The sequence below is a fragment of the Diadema antillarum genome, unplaced genomic scaffold (assembly GCF_040938485.1).
Source record: "Diadema antillarum isolate AM-2024a unplaced genomic scaffold, OU_Dant_1.0 scf00000198, whole genome shotgun sequence".
NCBI classification, from domain to species: Eukaryota; Metazoa; Echinodermata; class Echinoidea; order Diadematoida; family Diadematidae; genus Diadema; species Diadema antillarum.
This window is the reverse complement of record NW_027271087.1, coordinates 426336-447471: the sequence shown is the minus strand read 5'-3', so window position 1 is coordinate 447471 and position 21136 is coordinate 426336. Positions and strand designations below refer to the sequence as shown.

The 21136-nt window shown below is 39.4% G+C and overlaps 1 protein-coding gene across 1 annotated transcript in view; it reads left to right on the top strand.

Annotated features, from left to right (window-relative positions):
* LOC139723725 (ubiquitin-like-conjugating enzyme ATG3) overlaps positions 1-17258 on the top strand; it is a 30820-nt gene extending 13562 nt beyond the window's left edge. The window contains exons 3-9 of the mRNA XM_071634940.1: positions 2303-2410; positions 5556-5678; positions 7075-7112; positions 8377-8526; positions 9746-9870; positions 13121-13189; positions 16766-17258. Of these exons, the coding sequence (XP_071491041.1) occupies positions 2303-2410; positions 5556-5678; positions 7075-7112; positions 8377-8526; positions 9746-9870; positions 13121-13189; positions 16766-16868 (716 nt within the window). The 3' untranslated portion in view covers positions 16869-17258. The remainder of the gene's footprint in view (positions 1-2302; positions 2411-5555; positions 5679-7074; positions 7113-8376; positions 8527-9745; positions 9871-13120; positions 13190-16765) is intronic.
* The last annotated feature ends 3878 nt before the right edge of the window (positions 17259-21136 follow it).

Sequence of the window (21136 nt, the reverse complement as noted above, 5' to 3'; positions counted from 1 at the left end):
ATTTTTGTATCATACGGAGTCGAATATTACCGTTATTCATTGCCAAAATTGAAAGCAAACATCTGACATTATTTCAGCATCTTCCGGAGCTGAATGTTATTGTTATTGACTTTCGAACGTAAAAGCAAATATCCGGCATTTATTTTGTCATCGTACGGAGTTGAAAATTATTGTTATTTATTTCCGAAAGTCAAAGCAAATATTCGACATTATTTTACTTCAGCATCTTCCGGAGCCGAATGTTATCCTTATTCATTTCCGAACGCAAAATCAAATACTAGTATCTGACGTTAATTTCAGCACCGTACGGAGCTGAATCTTACCGTTATTCATTTCCAAAAGTACAATGTATGAGCAAAGATCCGACATTATACGGAGTCGAATATTACCGTTATTCATTGCCAAAAATAAAGCAAACATCTGACATTTATTTTAGCATCTTACGGAGCCGATTGTTACCGCTGTTCTTTTCCAAAAGTAAAGGCAAACATCCGACCTTTTTTGGTGGCCAGATCGGGCCATCAAAATCTTCATTTCTGAAATTTTGGACCACCGGGCCACCGTTAGTGTCAAGCCCTGCCTTGATACATCGGAATATTCGGAAAGTCATTTTCAGTACCATTGATGTTCTAGACATTTTCGTTACGGCGACAGGAACGGATTACAAACTCCATCGAAGTGAAATTTGGAGTGGAAATCGATGCAGATTAAGGGAGAGTATACAGATGTTTTGAGTGAGGCAGGGTGTTTACTGTTTCTCCGATTTTACTGAGTTCACGCTTTGCGTTGACATTGCGTTCACGGAGGTCTTATAAAACGTTTTTACGTAAAATACAAATGATTTTGTTGCACATTTTACCATGTAATTTGCGACGGAAAATAAGCGATCAATTAGATGCATGTTTTCAGAATATACCTAGAGTCTGATCACGCACTTTCGCTAAAGTTTATATCTTTTTTTTTTCCGTCCTCACTATGTGCACTTCGCAGTCGAAGCGATTATCATGTGCCCGGGCGGCAAAGCGCGATGAACTGAGGGAATTCAAACAATGTAGTAATCTAACGGTAAGCCATGGTAGTAATCTAATCCACGCGACTATAGAAATTTGCGGACGGCTTGCTGCGCTATAACAAAAGCTTTCGAGAGTCCGATCAAGACACCCTCGCCAGAACTGTGCTTTTGTTCCGATTGTTACATTTTCTAAAGAGGGCGAACAAAGATCTATTAACATGACAAAGGGGCTACCTCATTATCTACCTCATCGATTTCACAGCGATATCACAATAAAACCACGACTTTTTCACGACGAAAGCACAACCATAGGACGACTAAATCACGGTGTAAGGACGGCGTTTTCACTGTCAAAGCATCGCGAATAGTGTTGGTAGTGCTACCCCCTCTCCCTACCCCTCCCTCCTGCCCAATCCTTCAGAAACTGTCAATCAGTTTAACATTCCACACTGTCAGACTTTTGTAGAGAAAGGTTGTTTGTTTGTTTGTTTCATTTCCATCTGAGGAGATGACTGGATAGCTCATATTCAACTGCAATAGCTGGTCTTCCATGGGGTCCAATTGGATGTTAGGCGGGACAACTTCGAGTTAAAAAAAACCACACACAACAAAAGACAGTAATTTGGTAACCCTTTCCAGGGCTACCTGCCCTGACTGCCCATCTCAGTACCTTTTTAACCCCAATGCCTCATCACAAGGCCTCCATTATAACAATGGAGGTAGAAAAGACCTCCATGATACAACCCTTCAACTGCCATCTTCAGGGATAGCAGACCCAATGACCCTTGTAAGGTTCACATGACACAGAGTGAACAATTTTTCTATTTTAGTGTCCTTAATGCATTAATCCAACTTAGCTAATTCTCACATGATTAAAGAAATGAAAGATAAAAATAATGATATAAACATGTGACCCACATATATGCACAGAAATAAGTAAAATAAAAGTGAAAGGGGGACACACAGCAAATTACATTTCTTGGTTGAAAAATGAACATGTGATATCCAGAAAGTGCTTGGGTTTTCGAAACAGTGGCCATGAAATATTTGTTGTTGTTTTTTGGCATATGTAGCTGACTTACAATTATTTATTATCATGGTACACATGGAATCATATGGGACTGTGAAAATATCTATTACAATGTCTGCGGTATCAAACCTGTCTACAACAGCCACCTGTTCATAATGACTCACATTTTGTGTTTCCCTCGTGCAGTAATTGAGGTGTGACTGTATTTGAGCATTGCAGTAAAACTGACATGTTTTCCTCCCTTCCCTGATCTGTTACAGTCCCCTGCACCAAGCGATGCAAGCAGATGGAATACCAGGAGGAGAATGAGGCTATCATCGAGGAGAACGACGAGGATGGAGGATGGGTAGACACACACCACAATGCAGGTAGAGAGGGCATCATCTGGGCAACAGGTGTTGCCAGTGCAGGTCATGCAGGGGCGGATCCAGGAATTTTGTAAAAGGGGGGGGGGCGCAAAAATATTTCTGGTGCCACTTTCCAGTTTCATCAGCTGACAAGCACACACAAAAAAGAAGCCTTCAGCACAATTTTCTGGTGCCAATACAATCGAAAATTAAAGGTGGGCGCAAACGCCCCCTTTCATTTTCTTTTCTTTTTATGCCTCCGCCACGAAGTGGTGCGGGAGGCATTATGTTTTCGGGTTGTCCGTCCGTCCGTCCGTCCGTCCTTCCGTCCGTCCTTCTGTCCGTCCGTCCTTCCGTCCTTCCGTAATGAATTTTGTGGATAGCGTAAGTAAAAAACCTTTTGAGGTACCCTAATGAAACTTGACATGTATGTGTATTAGGGGGTGAAGTTGTGCCTATCAACTTTTTGGTGCACATGCTCAAGGTCAAAGGTCAAAAGGTCAAGGTCAAATACGTTAAATTTCACTATTTCCACCATATCTATGCAATGCTTGAAGATATTTTCTTGAAACTTAGTGTATACATGTATTACGCAATTAAGATTCTCTGGTGAAAGTTTGGGGTCATGAGGTCAAAGGTCAAAGGTCAAAAGGTCAAGTAAAAATATTAAAAACTTCACATTTTTCTCCGTACCTTGGAAATTGCTTAAAGGGACACAGTCCTCACGAAATTTAAAAAAATATGTTGTTGTTGGTACCTCCAATGAACTACTTTCAACAAAAACAAACTTTAAAATCACCAAATAAGCTCGTACATTTTGGTTGAAAAAGTGTGACTCTGCATGGTGAATATGCTAATGAGCAAGTCTTGGCGGAGAGTCATACGTCGTCGATGCACAACTCTTCCCAGCCGTGTTCTGCTCGTTATCCGTACGCTCCCTAGTTTACCCGGATGCATGAAGACGTCGGTGGCTACTCCGACTCGTATTTGACATTGTTTCTACGTTGTGTGTGTGTGTGTGTGTGTTTGTGTGTGTGTGTGTATGTATTGTGTACATAGAGATGTATACTAATAATATCGTGTTCTTAGTATATATCTCTATGATTGTGTATTATATCCGCACGTGTGGACGGTACAACTAGATGATAGATCTACGGTAGATACGCGTACGCACCCCGTACGCGGTTTGCCCTTCGCACTTTTCCAGTCTCAAGCGCAGCTGCAGCCCTACCTGTCGCCGCGCCGCTCATGCATGTTCTATAGTACGTACAGAGTGTACTTTGTAGGTAGAAACGATTCTACACAGGCTAGGCCTGCTAGTACACTACAGGGGTGACCGCATTCAGCGTCGTCTGGTCAGGCTATCTTACATCAGTAGTTTTGCTCGAATCGTGCAGAAAATTTCCCAGGAAAATCCTTTTTTCCGTCCCAGACCAACAAAAGTATCGTGAAAGGTGAGCTGTATGGCTGGGAAATATCGGTACAACGATGCCGAACATAAGAAACTTAGGGCCTACAAAATCTCGAAATCGTGTTGTGACCTACCTGTGCGTAGACAATTTGTGAAGCGATGTTTTTACGTGGACCGGCAGGCTGTGGCCCTCGGTTATAAACCGAGAAAACTCCTGAAACCAGATGCAATCCTGACCATTTGCTCACATGAGTTATAAAACAGAAACACCTCGAGCATCGACTTCGAAGAGAACCGAGGGAAAAAAGCGTAGAGAGGTAAGGAAAGTGGCTAGCTATGTTTAATTTACCATGGGCCTGCAGCCGGGGTTGGACTGCAGTACAGTGCCACTGAGCTAGCTGCTGCCAGTGCCGACTGGACATGCACGGCAAAGTGGAGCGAAATCATATCCCTACGACCCCCTGTGTTTACCCTTCCCGGCTCACGTCATATTTTTTTTCGAGGAAAGGCGATTATCTGACTACTTACAGAAATATTGAGATACAAACAATATTTTCTTTGAAGAATTCGACTCTCTCATGCACAGGTTATCTTCGGTTTGAATGCCAAAATCGACTGGACGGAGTCGAGTGTATACTGTGTATGTATACATTGGTATGGTAAGGATTTGCGCGCGAGAGTGGTTTCTACGCTAAGAAGTATGTAACACGGACGGAAGCTAGAACACGACCGTGCCTATTTGATGTCAAGTTCATGGTATATTTGGTTTACAAATACATATAAATTTATGTTTACAATATTGATTTTTCGTAAATTATACATATCTAAGCTTGAAATATTTTGTTTGAAATTATAAAACCACAAACTTTCGCATTATATGATAAAATTGCAACTAATCATTTGAACACTTAAATTGGTTTTTAGAGGCACGGCTGTCAACTTGGTGAGTAGGGCATGCACTACGTAGCATCTTTTTGCCGGCTCTTTCACGATCACTTGCAGGAATTATTTTTCAAAAATCGCGTACGGAGACAATTTTTAATGTCCAAGCGTATAAATTGGTGAAAGTTTATATTTTTTACTCTTCTTAATTATCAGTACAGTGAAAATCTCAGGACTGCTTCCCTTTAAGGTATCTTCATGGAACATAGTATATATATATATATATATATATATATATATATATATATATATATATATATATATACATGTTCTGACTGGCAGTGATTATCTAGAGAATTTAGGGTTCATGGGGTCAAAGGTCAGGGGTTAAAGGTCAAGGGCAACACTTCAAAATTTTACTATTTCCCTTATATTTATGCAATGCCAACAGGATTATTTTTCTTTTACACTTGGTGTATGCATGTATAAATGTGGAAATGGGATCTTTGGAAGTATTTGAGTGATATCAGATAATAGAACATGAAAGCCAGTTAGATATGAGTAAGTTCATCAAAAATGCATTCATGGGCACCATTGAGAACTGTTGGGGTTATGTGTTTGACATTTATGAGGTGCTAGTGATATATTGTATTTGTCTAGTGCTGAACTGCCCCCAAGTTTTATGTTGTCTAAACCACTTCAAGGATACCAATTATAAAGTACAGAATTTACTCATTCATAAGTGGCTTTGTTTCACGTCTGGGGTTGAAATGTTTTATGAAAAGCCTGTGGTTTCTAGACTTTATTAGATGAGAATACATGATGTTTGGTTTCGAGTAATCATTCGCACGCCATGTTTTGCTTTCTGTCCAGATGCAAATAGTGCGGCGGACAAACCGGCAGAAATGACCCTCGAACCCAAGGCGGAAATCTCGGCCGGGGGAGGTGACGACGAGGAGGAGGAGGATGACGACGAAGAGGCTGAAGACATGGAAGGTATTTAACCCTTTCTGTGCCAGGGACTTTTGACAGTGTGTACAATGCTATCTGGTTTTCTGTGTTAATATGCACTCACAGCACACGAAGGGTTAAGAGCTGCATAAGCTTTTTTTTTTTCTCTTGCTAGAAATAACGAAGTGGCATTGAGCTCGGCAAATATCACAACAGGCAAATACTGTGAAAGTAGATATTTTCGCACTTGGCCGGGTAAGAAGAGTTTCGCATGTTTTTAATTCCGCGGAATCAAGACATAAACTACTGGAACATATGGCAAGCAAAAATATCTGCGTGCTTTTGTTTTTGCGCTAGTTTCTGGTTGCGCGAAATGCGCGAAAATTTCAACACCGCGAAAATTTCTACTTTTACAGCATACTTTGCCCTCACAGGAACCTTTTTTTTTTTGGTGGAAAAAAGTTACATGTGCGAATGTTATCATGTTTCATTGCATTGATGACCTGATGAAAATATGCTATGGGACAGTCTGGGGTAATTGTTGTTTTAGTATATTGGTGTAGTGATGGACATGGCAGCAAATGAAGGGTTTGATGGCAAAATGGGTTAAGCACCATTTTCAAACATTTTAAAGTAAGTCCACCATCAGATACAGTAAAATGAAATCTTTCCACTGATACTTGTTGCACAAAAAGGAATATGTGTAATGATTAAAAATATCTCATATTTTCTTGTTATTTCCTTTGTTTTGTTTTGGCAGGTTCAATTGCAAATATCTCAACTTGACAAAAATGGAGTTAACTCTTTTTGTGATGAAACTGGAAATGAAACAGAAACTTCCTTGATTGACATTTTCTGTTAGTTTAGATTTGCGTAATACTCCGTGGACTCTGTTAGAATGGTGGTCTGAGGACAGTGAAGCATGCATAATATTCCATGATCGTTGGTTGTCTTCCTACCTCTAATTAAAGTGCTTCTTTTGAACTGATGATTACACTCAGTCTCCTTTCTTTCTTTAATGCATAGTGTACGCTAGGGCTACTAATATTTAGCATATTTAATTGCCTAATACTGTAAAACCAGATTTGTGTGTGTGTGTGTGTGTGTGTGCATAAAACTTTTGCAAATTTCATGAGCCAAGATTCACGAAGGTGTTTCTCTACACAATGCATTGATTGCCGGTATCGATTCACAGAAGTTTCATTCTGTGAAAAGGCCCTCTGCTCCTATTCACAAAAAGTTTCATGTCATTAATGTTACTGGTTTTACAGTAAGTTTATCTAGAACCCCACCCCCCTCTTCCAATTGTGCACTAGCGTAGCAGAACACTGAGTGAAGCTGCACATGATTGTTGAGTGTAGTGTATAGCCTTGTAAGTTTTTTTTTTATCCCTCCTAGACTTATCTCTTTGTTTCTACCAATGTCCTTTCATCCATTTCAGCATATCAGGAGAGTGGAATGCTTGAAGCAGAGGATACTGTGAGTGAAATTCTCCTTTTGTAAATATATTTATGGTAGCTGCTGAAAGACCGCTATGGTGTGGCAAACGTTATTTATGTAAGCAAACTCATTCCACATTAAGGTGTACTATAATTGACACGAGTGCTCCACAACTGTAACATTCAATTAGAAATTGTTATGGATGCAAAAATCAAAACAGATTAAGACTCGGTAGCGTGTGGATACCATGGATTGGGAAGGCTGACCAGGCCCGGATATATTCAAGAATCCCTGTAACAAACTGTGTACAGTTTTATCACTGATCTCTGTGTAAGTACACACACAACGGAAGAATCTTGACTAGGATCAACTGTTACCACTGATTTTACACTTCAATGAACATATTTGCTGAATGGCGCCATTAGTGGTTCATAAATGTACCTTGGTGGGCAGTGGACGAAACAGGTCACCCATGAATCCTTACACTACCAGGGTTTAGATATTTTGTTATCTTTTGTTATGGTTGTGAATATCATCTGGATGAACTGAATCTTATGAAGAGCATATAAATTCAAAGTTGTGTACCAGTATGCATCTGTATAATGTCATTTTGGCTCGACTAAATTTGAAGCATTTGTTTTTTTTTTCTGGTGACACCCATTTCAAACTTTCAGGTAGTTTGGCCAAATGACTGTCAAATACTTAAAGCATTACTACTATTGCTCTCTCTGCTGAATTTCTTGCAGTATAACAAATTGGGAATGATGTGTACTCAATCAAATTTCAACATAATTAAATTGTGATAAGACTTAAGTGTTTTTATCTAGCTTTGACATTTTCATTGCAACGGTTAGAGATGGAAATTATGTTTTCTCTATTCAGAGTTCATTTTGATGTGTTAGCTGATATGATTTCATTTAAATTTTCATTTTCTCTGACTTTTTGCAGATTTAATACATTTGAATAGTTCATTTAATCAATGTAGAATATGCAGTAAAGTTCAGAGCTGCCAATTCGGTGTAAATAAGGTGTAACTATCTGTAGCAAAAATGACTACTGGACTTCATGGTTTCATTGAATTCAAGAGCTCAAGTCAAACGGCTACTCATCTTGAAACGTCTATTCCAACCACTGACTGGCTCAGTGCAGTTTCTTTAGACTTCAATGTTGTGTCACCTAAAATTGATGATGGTGGTTCTGAAGTAGACAGTGAGTGAGTGGGTGTGCGGTAGTGCAAAAGATGCAGAGCAGTCATTCCAATACGAACAAAGAGGTGACCCCGTGACGTCTTTTCATTTTGCAGGCAACGTTAGATACCAGCAAGCTACCTGGGGCGGGTTCCGACGTGGCTGGCGCAGGAGGGGAAATCGTGCAGACCAGAACGTACGACCTGAACATCACGTACGACAAATACTACCAGACGCCGAGACTATGGCTGTATGGATATGATGAGGTGAGAAGTGAGGAGTTATTGGTGCGAGATTAGATCAGGTGTTAGTTTCAGTGTGAAACTGGTCACATTGGTACAAGTTAATGACGCTTTGTATCAGTGTGAGACTGGTCATCTTTGACATGTGAACTGCCCCCTGCTGTGGCTGGGCGGAAAATGATAATGATAAAAAGATTGTTGCAGGATTGACTTTGTGTGAATTTCAAACCAAATGCGTCTTTCAGTGTCATGAAGGATTAGATAATATATAAGTTTTCATGCAGAGGCTATGCCTGGCCTGTAACTAGTCTTTCTGCAAAAGATGCAGATAGATAGATAATAGATAGATAGATAAATAGATAGATAGATAGATAGATAGATAGATAGGCCTGTAACTAATCTTTCTGCAAAAGATGCAGATAGATAGATAAATAGATAGATAGAGAGATAGATAGATAGATAGATAGATAGATAGATAGACAGATAGACAGATAGATAGATAGATGGAGCAAATTAGAGAAAGAGTAAGTAAGATTGTGTCTATCAGACCAAGTCCATAATGTATTTAAATCCCATGCATGTTTAGTTCACACAAAAAAAAAAAATAAAAAAAAAAATGCCTGAACAACCACATAGCTTGCTAGAGGCTTGCCTTACCTAGCAACCACTGATGAATGCTAAGTGAATTCCAGCCTAAAGCCCCAGCCACATAGACATGTCAAATCACCCCAGATCTAATCCGGGGTGATCCAGGGTGATCCGAGAGAGATCTGTGTTGACACCTTGGGCATCCTAGGACATTTGGGAGGCCAACACGGCAACTTTTGGAGGTCCAAACATCCAGCGTCATCCGGGGACTGCCGTGTTGGCAGAGCAATCCGGGATGGTCCGTGTGGCTGCCGTGTAGCTGCCGTGTTGATCCAAGTAGATGCTGTGTTGGTCCGTGTAGACGCCGCGCTCTTCCGGCCTTATCCGTGTAGCTGCTGTGTCGATACCGTTTGTACAATCGTATCAACGCTCGTCGATGCTCCATCGAGGTTGAAACTATGCCGGAACTCCCCTGATCATGGTGTAGATCCTTGAGGATCCGTGTTTATGTGTGACTGGGGCCTTAAGAACTTAATGAGAGGGAGCAGGTGAATATAATGATTTGTTACTAGGCTGTAGAAAGAGAAGCATCCATGAAATTTAGTACGTAGCAGAAACTGTCTATTGGGATTGTCATTTTTCTTTGTCTGTGCAGCATCGAAAACCGCTGACCGTGGAGCAGATGTATGAGGACATTAGTCAAGACCACGTCAAGAAGACCGTCACGATGGAGTCCCACCCAAATCTACCACAGACTATGTGTTCGGTGCATCCGTGCAGGTAAAGAAAACAGGGAACCCTTTGTTCAGGAATTGAAGAATAACATGAGATGGACATTTATTTTTCAAGTACTGGTACTTTTTTCACAATTGTCAGGTCCCAACACTAACCAGTAAATGCTCATTGGTCAAGCATAGCAGAGTGCACTTGAAAAGTATCAAAGTTTACAACCTACTAGCAATATAAAGTCATAGGTGAAGTATGGAATGTACTTGTAAAATCCAGCCTTCCCTCGCCCGTCACAGTATGACCTCCTTTTCTGTGTACTGTGAACTAGATTTGAATTCTTTTGTCTATCTAAATTCTCCAGGCAAAGATTCAGTTTTTGTTTTGTTTTTTGTTTACTTCACCCTTGTGATAACTAGCCTCCTTTTGAGTAGGTTGCATTGTATTTTTCTAGCATTTTTACTTTGATCTAAACTTTGATATATTGACTGCTATGTTCTATGTTAGGAATATTTCATTGTACATTCTAGCTAGATACCATGTATCATTTTATTTTGCTACATTTCATGCATTTTTCATTGAGAAATGCAAAATGGATTTGAATCGAAATTGAAATTCTAATGGTACGCAATCACGATTCTATCATCCCACACCCTAAAGTCACCTCCGGCCAAGAACTCATGTCACACTGTTACTCTGAGTTGGCCCGTGGATGGCTACCAATGACTGTCCTCCATCGATAGACCTACATTTTCTATCTCTTTCACTTCCTCCGTCATTGTAGACTCGACTCGCAGCATTTTCCCTCTTTGATGTATTGCACACATAATCTCACATTATCGTCAGATCTAGAGTTTCAAAGTACTCAGTAATATGTATATATTTCTTTTTTTTTTGTAACCATCAGGTCAAAGGTAGAAAGCTCTTTGGTTTGGTTTTAGTGTTTTGTCACCCTGCCAGCAAGAAAAAAATAATGGTGTGGCAAGTTCACTTGTATTCATATCCCATGCTGTAGCCATATAAGGTCACAGGTGTAAAAATTTAGAATGCTCTTAAAGTTACTGGAGTTCATGAGAATCACTCCTACCAGCAATTTGAAGTAAGTGGTCAAGTTTGCAGTCAATGCAGAGTAGAATAGAGTTCAACAAGTTTCATGTTTCAGACCAGCTTGTGACGTGGAAACTGGACAACAGCAGCAGTAGATTTGAATTTTGTGAAGCATAAATTCCCAAGCAGTTGCAATAAAATTTGTATGACAATTGGTTCAGTGCCTTAGAGGGGAAGTCCAGACGATTTTTATAATTTCACGTCATGTAGTGCATAAATTGACAGCTCCATGTTTAGATTTGTGGAATTTATTCAGGTCTGTGAGCGGAGAAGCAGATACTATGAAAAACCTAAAATAATTTACACTGAACAAGGATGATAACATAGGAGGCTCACATTTTCCAGCAATGTAGCAATGTAGTTCCATTACAATATCACTTCTTTAACAAGTTTGCCTGTGTAGAATTTATGCATGATTTCTTCTTTTGTTCTGCTTCCTTGAGCCCCACTGATGCATTCTTGTGGTGAAGCTGCCGTGCATGTCATCATCTTTGTTCATTGTGATTTATTATACATCCTCGAAAACACTCTTATTCCTCATACGTAGCGCTATAGATTCTGAAACTCTGTACCCAGTATAACCAATTGATAGTTATTCAAATGTGAAAGTCTAAAAATAATCAGGAGGTTTCCTTGTTGATGATGCTTTCTTAATGGGACCCTTTATCACCTGATTTGCTTGTAGCTGCCTGTCAAATATCACTGAGCCAGAAAGGCTGGGTGCTTATTCCCCGTGGTCATTTGATGTTCGTCATTGGCAATTATAGTGAGAGACAGATGAGGCTGATGTGGGGTGTGTATGTCTGTTTGTCTGTTTCATTTCCATCTGAGAAGGTGGCGGGATAGCCTATTTTCAGCTGCAATAGCTGGTCTTCCATGGGGTCCAGTTGGATGTAAGGCGGGACCACTTCACCTCGTTGAACACCCTGCTCTTTGCGATGAATAAATGAAGTGGTATCTTTTATGTGCATGAGTTGTTACTCTCTCATACACGGGACCTCCATTTTATGTCCTATTAGAGGGACATAGTGTTTCGCCCCTTACTAGAGGGGACAGTATGAGTACACACAACGTTGCTCAGTGGGACCTGGGAATTGAACCGGGGTCTTTTGGATTGTGAGGTAGACGTGCTACTGACTGAGCTAACTCACCGCCATGATGTCATGCCACGATAGAGAGAAGTTTCTTGAGAATCAAACTCTGGACCCCCTTCTTGGGCTAATGTTTGATACAAATCCTCCATGTTCAACCTGAGGTAGAAGTTATAAGACCCATCAGCATGGAGAGTGAAGGGTGACCCGATCAATCTTAATTTGCTGCCTTCCAGGGTACATTCGAAATACATGACTAGTGCAGGCCTATTAAAGTAGAATTACCCATCAGCGAATTTGTGCATCGAAGCAAACACTGATCGGTAAAGGTTGACTTCATTTGAGTTTCTTTGACAACATGTGTCCTTACATAAAAATCAGTAATAAGTCTGTGCACAACTCGTAACAGGGTTTGTTGAATATATCCGAGTCTGGCCAGCCTTCCAATTGCATGGTATCCCAAAGCTACTAGGTTTTTTATAGATCAAGATAGTTAACTGACTGCAGGATGACACTTTATGTTAGCAAAAAGGCTTCTTTCGCTCATTCATCAATCTCATGTGGGTTAGATGGCAGTATATAACACCTAATTAGATCCTTGTCACATGACTGGTTGTTTGATATTGATAGTTTGTCCCATCTTACTATTACATCATCATTCATGCAATTGTGGCTCCACTTACTGTGCAATCTTGGATCCATGTGATATGCTCTGTTTGCGCACTTGCTGAGAGCCCAGCACACTACGTACTGTATGTAAAACACTGGCATTTGCAGTGTGCATGTGATCAAGCATATTGACGTATAGCGCCCAGCACTCATGTGATCTCATATCTCGCACATTCTTTCTTGTTTCTGAATTCATAACTCATCAAATGACAAGATCTATTTTAGGTGTTGTATAAAACAAATATTTTTCATTCGTGCATAATGGGCAGAATGTTTCATTCCGTGGAAGATGCAAGAATTGATCCATTCAACTCGGCTGCACCTCGTTGACTGAATCATTTCATCTTTCACCCTATGAAATATTTTGTCCATTACACTCGTAAACATCCAGTATTTGTATAATGATGATCATATTGCTTTCTCTGTCTGTATTCCAGGCATGCTGATGTCATGAAGAAGATTATCCATACTGTGGCTGACGGAGGAGGAGACCTCGGCGTTCACCTGTATCCTTTTTCAGAGCTGAAAAACTTACTTTATAAGCCACATATTTAGCGAGTCTAAATTTTCGCGAATCGGGACTTCCTGACGATTTCGCGAGTGGTTAAATTCGCAATCGTGGAGTACTGAACTGAACAGAGAAATGTGCATACCAATACGTCACATTCATTTTGAAATCAGAGTCAATTTTTTGCGGGTCTTTAATTTCGTGAATAGCACCTGACTCGTGAAATCCGCGAAAATAAAAAACTTGCGAAAATATTTGGTGTATATAGTACATCTCGGATAAGATGTAGAGTAATATATCGAAGTGTTTATGTTATAGAGATTTATTTGTCTATATCATTATCTGGTTTATGTATATATATTAGAATGCAGGTTTTGTCGCAGACTTGTTAAAGTGCTCAATGCCATATACCTGAGCAATTTATTGCATGTACGTGTACCTTGGGAGCACGGGGACCGCTATCGCCGGTTTCAGGCCCTTCTTTGCTCTGCCTGACGATCGCTCCAATCCAATCAAAGGACAAGTCCACCTTCATAGACATGTGGGTTGAGTGAATGCAGCAATATTAGTGGAACACATCAATGAGAGTTTGAGGAGAATCGGGCAATCCGTTCAAAAGTTATGAATTTTTGAAGTTTCTGCTCAGTCACGGCTGGATGAGAAGACTACTATAGCTTGTGATGTCATATGAGTACAACTATATAAAGAAAGTATAAAGAAAATTCAAGATATTCTCACTTTTCTCACATAATAAAAGAACACTTGACTTCTCTCTGTCAGAAGTCAGGGGAAATAATATTACCCCTAACATAAGTCAGTAACAAGTCGAGGAAATGTGCACTTTATTAAAAAAGTCAAGTTTTGTGAAATTCTCTTTTTATTTTCCTTATATTGTACGCATGTGACATCATACACTGTAGTAGTCTTCTCCTCCAGCAGTGATTGCACAGATATTTTAAAAATTCATAACTTTTGAACGGATTGTCGGATTTTCCCCAAATTTTCACTGATGTGTTCTACTAACATTGTTGCCTTCACTCAATCCACATGTATATGAAGGTGAACTTGTCCTTTAAAGGGACAGTACAGTATTGATGGAGATGAGAATTGGGCTTTTAACTTTTTGCGAGATACCAAGAAAACACTTATGATATAGTACAGAGCATACCATTTTAAGAGGAATTCAAAGTTTATTTGATGAAAATCGGGTGTGGAATGAATGAAACATCCAAAAACAAAGTAAAACAAAGCAATCGTAGTAAAGTGTGGGTCCCACACTTTATTAGAATCGCTCTTTTTTGGATATCTCAGCCATTTCAAAACCAATTTTCATCAAATAAACATTGAATTCCTCATAGAATTACATGCTCTTTCATATTTCATAAGAGGTTTCTCATTATCTCACCAAAAAATGTTAGAAACCTGAAATTAGGTCTCAACCAAAACTGTACGATCCCTTTAAGAAGGATATGAAACCGACGGTAGCAGTTCTCGTGCTCCTGATGTAAAGGTATATGCAATAAATATCTTTACGTCTGCTTGTATGTATGCATGCATGTGTGTTTGCATGTTTTGACTTAGATTGGTACATACATAGATTGAGAGAGAAAGAGAGAAAAAAACAAATGGAGATAGCACCTTTCCTCTGTGTTATGCTCAAAGAACACACCAAATATTTTTCTTTCAGAGAGCACTAACCTTGTGTTAAAAAGGCTTGTGACAATGATCCAACATTAGAAGTTTATACAGGGGAAACTCGGTATAACGAACACTGCTATAACGAGATATCGGTTATTACGAGGAAATTTTCCCGGTCCCAAATTCCCTTCCACACAAGTCTATGTAAAATGCTACTCTTATAGCGAGATCGGCTGTAACGAAATAACTGCTATAACGAGATAAATTTTGTGACTTCCAAACAAAGAAAAACATAGCCAATCAAACCTGTTATAACGAGGTAAAGCAAAATGTCTTCGGTAAAGCTTTACTTCACCTGTGCTATCATCTTCCGAAATTGTAAAGCTCGATGCGCCAAAAACTGTCTTGTACACACATAATTATTTTCTTCAGTGCACTCCAGCTAGCACTGCATGTTGTACGTGTAAGTGTGTGTGTGCGCGCACACTGATACATGCAGAAAATGTGGTGGGACGGCCATATATGTATACATGACATCATCATGACGTTTAGCAGGTGTGAGGCAATCTGATGATGTGATTGGCTTTCTACGTAGGGAAATCTCCATCTTCACACACACGCAATCATTATGTACAGTACATACAGAACTATACACACACAGAATTGTGCAGACCGTATTCAATCTTTCCACACAACACACACACATACCATAACCACATACACGTGTACCAATCCACAGACGATCTTGACACAATCGCAAGCTATAATTATAAATTTACAAATTCAAACACCTACAATTAATAGGAAACACATTCTTGATATTGGATTTCATTGGCGAAAAACATCTTCTTACCCATAAAGGTGAGTAATTCCCTCTCACGCAATATCAAGTTATCAGTATTGATTGAAATATGATGGGTATAGTCCCACATGTGCAAATTAATGTCTTTATGTTGTGCTTTCTTTTATGCCTACTGATATAACGAGATATCGGCTATAACGAGGAAAACGACTCGGTCCCGACCATCTCGTTATATCGAGTTTCCACTGTATTGTTAAAAAAACATGCAAATTTGACCCTTAATTTTGAGAGTGTAATTTTTCTGTTATGCCAATGTCCAGGCAGTCATTTATTGCTATTTCCTCAAAAAGTCTACGGAAAGTGAAAATTTTTAAGCAGGGAGGTGGGAAAGAGATTGTCTACCTCCCTCGTTTGATCAAAGTAAATGTGTAAGTAGAACCCTAGGAACTTAGCTATTCAAGAGGAGATTAGTCATGACTGGCTTTAATGTCTTTTGAGCAAGATGAATTGGTTTCTATTCAAGCACAGGATCTATTAATGAATACACAAGCATTAGTTATACATTCAGACATATGATCAGATGTATCTGATGTACCCTTAGCCAACAGTTTGTATGAAGATATTCCTATAATTTTCATTCAGTCATTAATGTTCATGTCAAAAGGCGTTAAAGGGATCGTATATTTTTGTCGAGACCTAACTTTAGGTTTCTAACATTTTTTTTTTTGATAATGAGAAATAAGAATAAGCATGTAATTCAAAGAGGCATTCAATGTTTATTTGACGAAAATTGGTTTTGAAATGGCTGAGATATCCAAAACAGAGTAATCCTAATAAAAGGTGGGACCCATCTTTTATAAGAATCGCTTTGTTTTACTTTGTTTTTGGATGTCTCGGCCATTCCAAAAACAGATTTTCATCTAATAAAATTTGAATTCCTCTTAATAGAATGATATGCTCTGTATTATTTCATAAGTGGTTTCTGGGTATCTTGCAAAAAGTTAAAAGCCCAATCCTCATCTCTACCAATAATATACCATCCCTTTAAGGGCATAATCATCTTTTGTTTAGATAAATGATCAAAGGTGAAGAAAGACACAAGAGATGCTTTCCTTGACTCAAACTGTCTCGCAGCTATCTCTTAATTTTCCTCAAGTTTGTACAAGCCGTGATACCGACGATAGAATACGACTACACCAGGCACTTCACGATGTCAAAGGTCGGCGGCCCGATGTGATGGCCGAGACGCTCCGCCCCTTTCCCCTGCCCCCTCTTCCTCAGCCACTGCGCAGCTATACAGAGGGAGTAGCAACGGTAACCATGGCAGCCAATTTAAACATCCGTAACAGCGTTAGGAAAGTGAGGACATAGAACTTCACTCTTGTAAAAAAAAAAAAAGAGAGGAAAAATTATCAGTGGTTCAATAATTTGTTGTCAACATGGTGTGACTGTGTGCAGCGCCTGCTGAAAAATGTGGCCACGCCTTCATTCTGGCGTACTTCGAACATGTCCTGATCATTCCACAGTAATATACTCGTATATCGCTGGTCATTGCTGGATGGTATTGCTCGTGTGTAACTCTGCATTTCTTGGGGGCTGTAAAGCTCTAGAGCTGGATCTTATAGTGGTGCCATAATTAACATGTTTGTAATGTCTGATGCAGCTATTCTGAAATGTTATGCAAAAAAGGAAAAAAGAATAAAGATGTTAAAAACGATGGACCTTGTATGAGCATATATATATATTATATAGGTATAAAATATCTTGAATGGGCAAATGTACAACAGTGATGTAGAAAAATACGAAAAATAACACAGACAAACTAGCAAATAGGTATGCGTGTGTGCAATGTCAGCATAAGTACGAATACAATAGTTGAAACTGCTCCTTTTTTGGCACCATGTAATGATCTACATGTAGATGTAAATGTAAAAGTGTATGGAATTTGTGTGCAGGTGTGTGCGTCTTATATCTTGTATGAACGTGATTACTTCCTTTTGATGAGCAGTGCAGCCTTTCAAGATTAGAGAATAAATTCCCCCATAAAAAAAAGAGGAGCAAGCTCATACTCCCTACTGCCTGAAGCAAAACCAATATGCCACTGTTTGGCATTCCTACATTACCAGTGTGAAGGAGTGTGATGTGGCTACACTTATTGTTCAAAGTCTGTTTGCTGTGGGATTTAAATTTCAAATTGTCAAAGTTTGGATAACTCGAGATAGCAAAATCCACTGACGTTAGTATTTTGCCTTTCTGAGCATCAGCCACAATGTATTTCAGAATCTGGGATTCTTACTTTGCACAAAAAGAGTTTGTAGAAATGGGGGGGGGGGGGGTGGGGGAGCAGAGGGGCTGTAGGGGGGGGGGGGAGGGGTGGGCAGAGGAGTGAGAATGTACTTGTTCTTTGAGGCATCAATTACCAGATTTTCTTCCAGTGTCATGACAGGTTGGATTCGTACCAGACGAACCAACACCAAGAGCTGTATTTTGACAGTGCCCTCTAGGTGTGGAGAGTGGGGTAGGGATGGAAGGGGCGGGGCGATGGGGATGTTGGGCAGTGGAAGGATAGCTCCCTCTGACTTCCCTTTGATGTTATTTAATTCGATGATGGATTCTTTCGGACATCTTTCTTCTTTTGTGCTGCTTCTTCCATCGAAATACCCATTAAAATCCATCAATCATTCTTTCTAGGTTATGGCTGTTTTCTGTTATTCTTCTTCCCTCTTATGTACACTGTACCTTCATGCCTTTCATATCAAATGCAATGTGTCAGTCGAAATATAGTGCTGTAGCCTATACTTATATCATACCACTGATTGGTGTAAATTATGCTGATATCAAGAGTCTTTGCTGTTCATGCACTGTATATCACCCATATTCTTGATGTTGGGTTCAGGTGAGTGGACAGGTGGTGCCTGTTATGGGAAGGACGATCCCTCGATTTGTCTCGAAGAAAAGTGGTGCGCTGAATATCAGGCGGGGTTATATGTGTGTTCTTTATAGGAATAGTCAACTGTACAAGATATCCATCCATTGCCAATAAGTGTTGAAAGTCTTAAAGAATGGTGCTTTTTGTGTATTTGCTAAGTGAAGTTCCCTTCAAATTTTGTAATTTCTATTTTTCATATTAATTTCAACTTTATTTTGTCGATAACTTGGTCGTGAAGCGTCTCTGTTGGCTCAGATTGTGTCAGCCTAGTGATGCGTCATTCTGGAGTGATCGCTGTAACACAGAAACCTGCTCACTTACATATATCTAGCCAAGTTTGTGGAACGTGATGTGAGTTGTAGTGTGTTGTATCAAAGCTTTTTGAGTCAGCAGCATGGCTGTGAAGTAGGATGTGCAATGCAGAGACTCCAACTCTACCGTTTTTGACGGGAGATCTCCCGCCGAAAGCCCATTTTTGCACAATCTCCCGTTCTCCCGTTTGAGATTTGATTTCTCCCGCCCTGGCTCTGTGTCTCCCGGTGGAAAGGATTTCTTACTTATTTCTATCGTATGTTGAAAAAAATAAGCCTTAGATAGCACCAGAGAACATCTAGAATCCTAGGAACTTCACGCTTCTCACACATCAACTTGGAGTCTCCCGTTTGCTAGGGGTTTCGGGCGGGAGAATCTCCAGATCAGAAGGTGCTTGGGGTTGGAGTCTCTGGCAATGGAACAGAATGCTTTAATGTAAAAGGAACTAGTGGCAAAAAATAAACACCGTGAAGGAAATTATACAGCATCAGCTGAATGTTACATTTTGCCTTGCTTAAGATGACAATGATTTTATAACTAACTGTGTTAAAAAAGCATCAAAATGTTTGGTTGTCATCTCCACGAATATAGAACCGTTTTTGTCAACTTTGGAACGTCATGTACAATGTATCTTACTGTATACTACTGTATTGGTTCCGACATACACCTTGCCATATCGTTTGAGATATCAGAGTGGAAAAAAACAATCTGTAGTGGATTCAGTATCCATGCATTGCTGCAGAACACTAGCAGTCGAACACAATATTGCGTATATACGTGGAATGCGGACAACTTGTAGTAATACTCATGAAAATTTCATCTGCGATGGTAGCCTGCCAAAAGAGCTGTCAATGGCATCTGAAACATTAAAAGAATAATAATAATACTGTAATGGATGCAGAGCAACCCACCAAAAGACTCCTTCTATCTGTTTGTAGCATCATATATATTCTCCTTCCTAGAAAACAAAACATAACAAAACATAAAAAAGGATGCAAAGTAAAGGAATAGGTGCTTGTCATGCCAAGGTGTTAGCTGAGAGCCATAATGGTGTTAATGTGCAACATTTGTGGGGTCGGTGCACTTTTGATTGGTAATTGAAGGGAGACCTTATTTCATGATCAATTTGACTGTGATGTATTGTGTAAAATCAGACTTTATGGAAGACTTCCATTAGAAGGGGATGCTCGATGAACAACTTAATGGAATTTTTGGAGTTTTGTAGTGTTTCGTGAAATGGTGATAGCTTATAACAGTGGTATTGGTCACATGTGTATGCAAATGAGATGTAATGATGTCATCACTTTCTAATTCTCTCTTTGACCTGCTTACAGTTCTTCACTAAGTTTCCATGTTTGAAATGATATCTAAACAAATACATTGCTACTCTTATCAGTTGCATCCAACTATTGAAAATTGTAATACAGTATCATAGCAATGGTGATGTTCTAAGGGAGAGGGGTTTTTAGGTGATTAATTATTTAGCTAAATATAATTTCTATCAAACTATACTCTTTCATGCACAAACCAGTGAGCAAGAGGCAGTGGCAGATTCAGAGAGGAACTGAGTGCACGCCCCCTCTTTATTTTTTGTTAAAACAGAAGAACTAAAAAGAAAAAAAAAAGGGGGGGGGGGGGGGGCCAAGCACCCCCGCCTTCCCTTTATGGAATTCCTTGATCCGCCCCTGAATCATAACAAATAACAGCATCTTTTCATCTGATTTGCATTCTCTATGCAGTTGTAACTGATATCACTGTTTGTTTTGTTTTTTTTGAAAAGTGTTGACTTTCCATATACCTTATCTTTGGGTTATATTCAAATGAAAACTTCAACCTCCTGTGTGATGTCATACCATTTGTCGATGTTCATTTCAACATGAGTTGGAATTTCACCTTAACATTACAACCAAAATCTAACAATATTTATCGAGAGCAGTATGAGTTATGTTGTGTGGTACATGGTGCATATTAATCTGCAGACTAGCATTTTGTATTTCGGTGAGTTCTTATTTTATCTTCTGGCTTCCACGGGTGTACAGAAAGTGTTCTTGCTTTGCATTTCATACAGGCTTGTTTGATGAGCCATTTGTAGTAGATATTTCAGGATATATGATTGAAGACGATTATGGGAAATATTTTACATCTTGACATGGAGTCGTCTTGTTTGCTGCTTGATATTATCTAATTTGAACTTGTCTGAATAGCTCAAAAACAAGAAAATTAAACTTTGCAGTTAAAAAGTGCAAACTGTACGTTATACATGC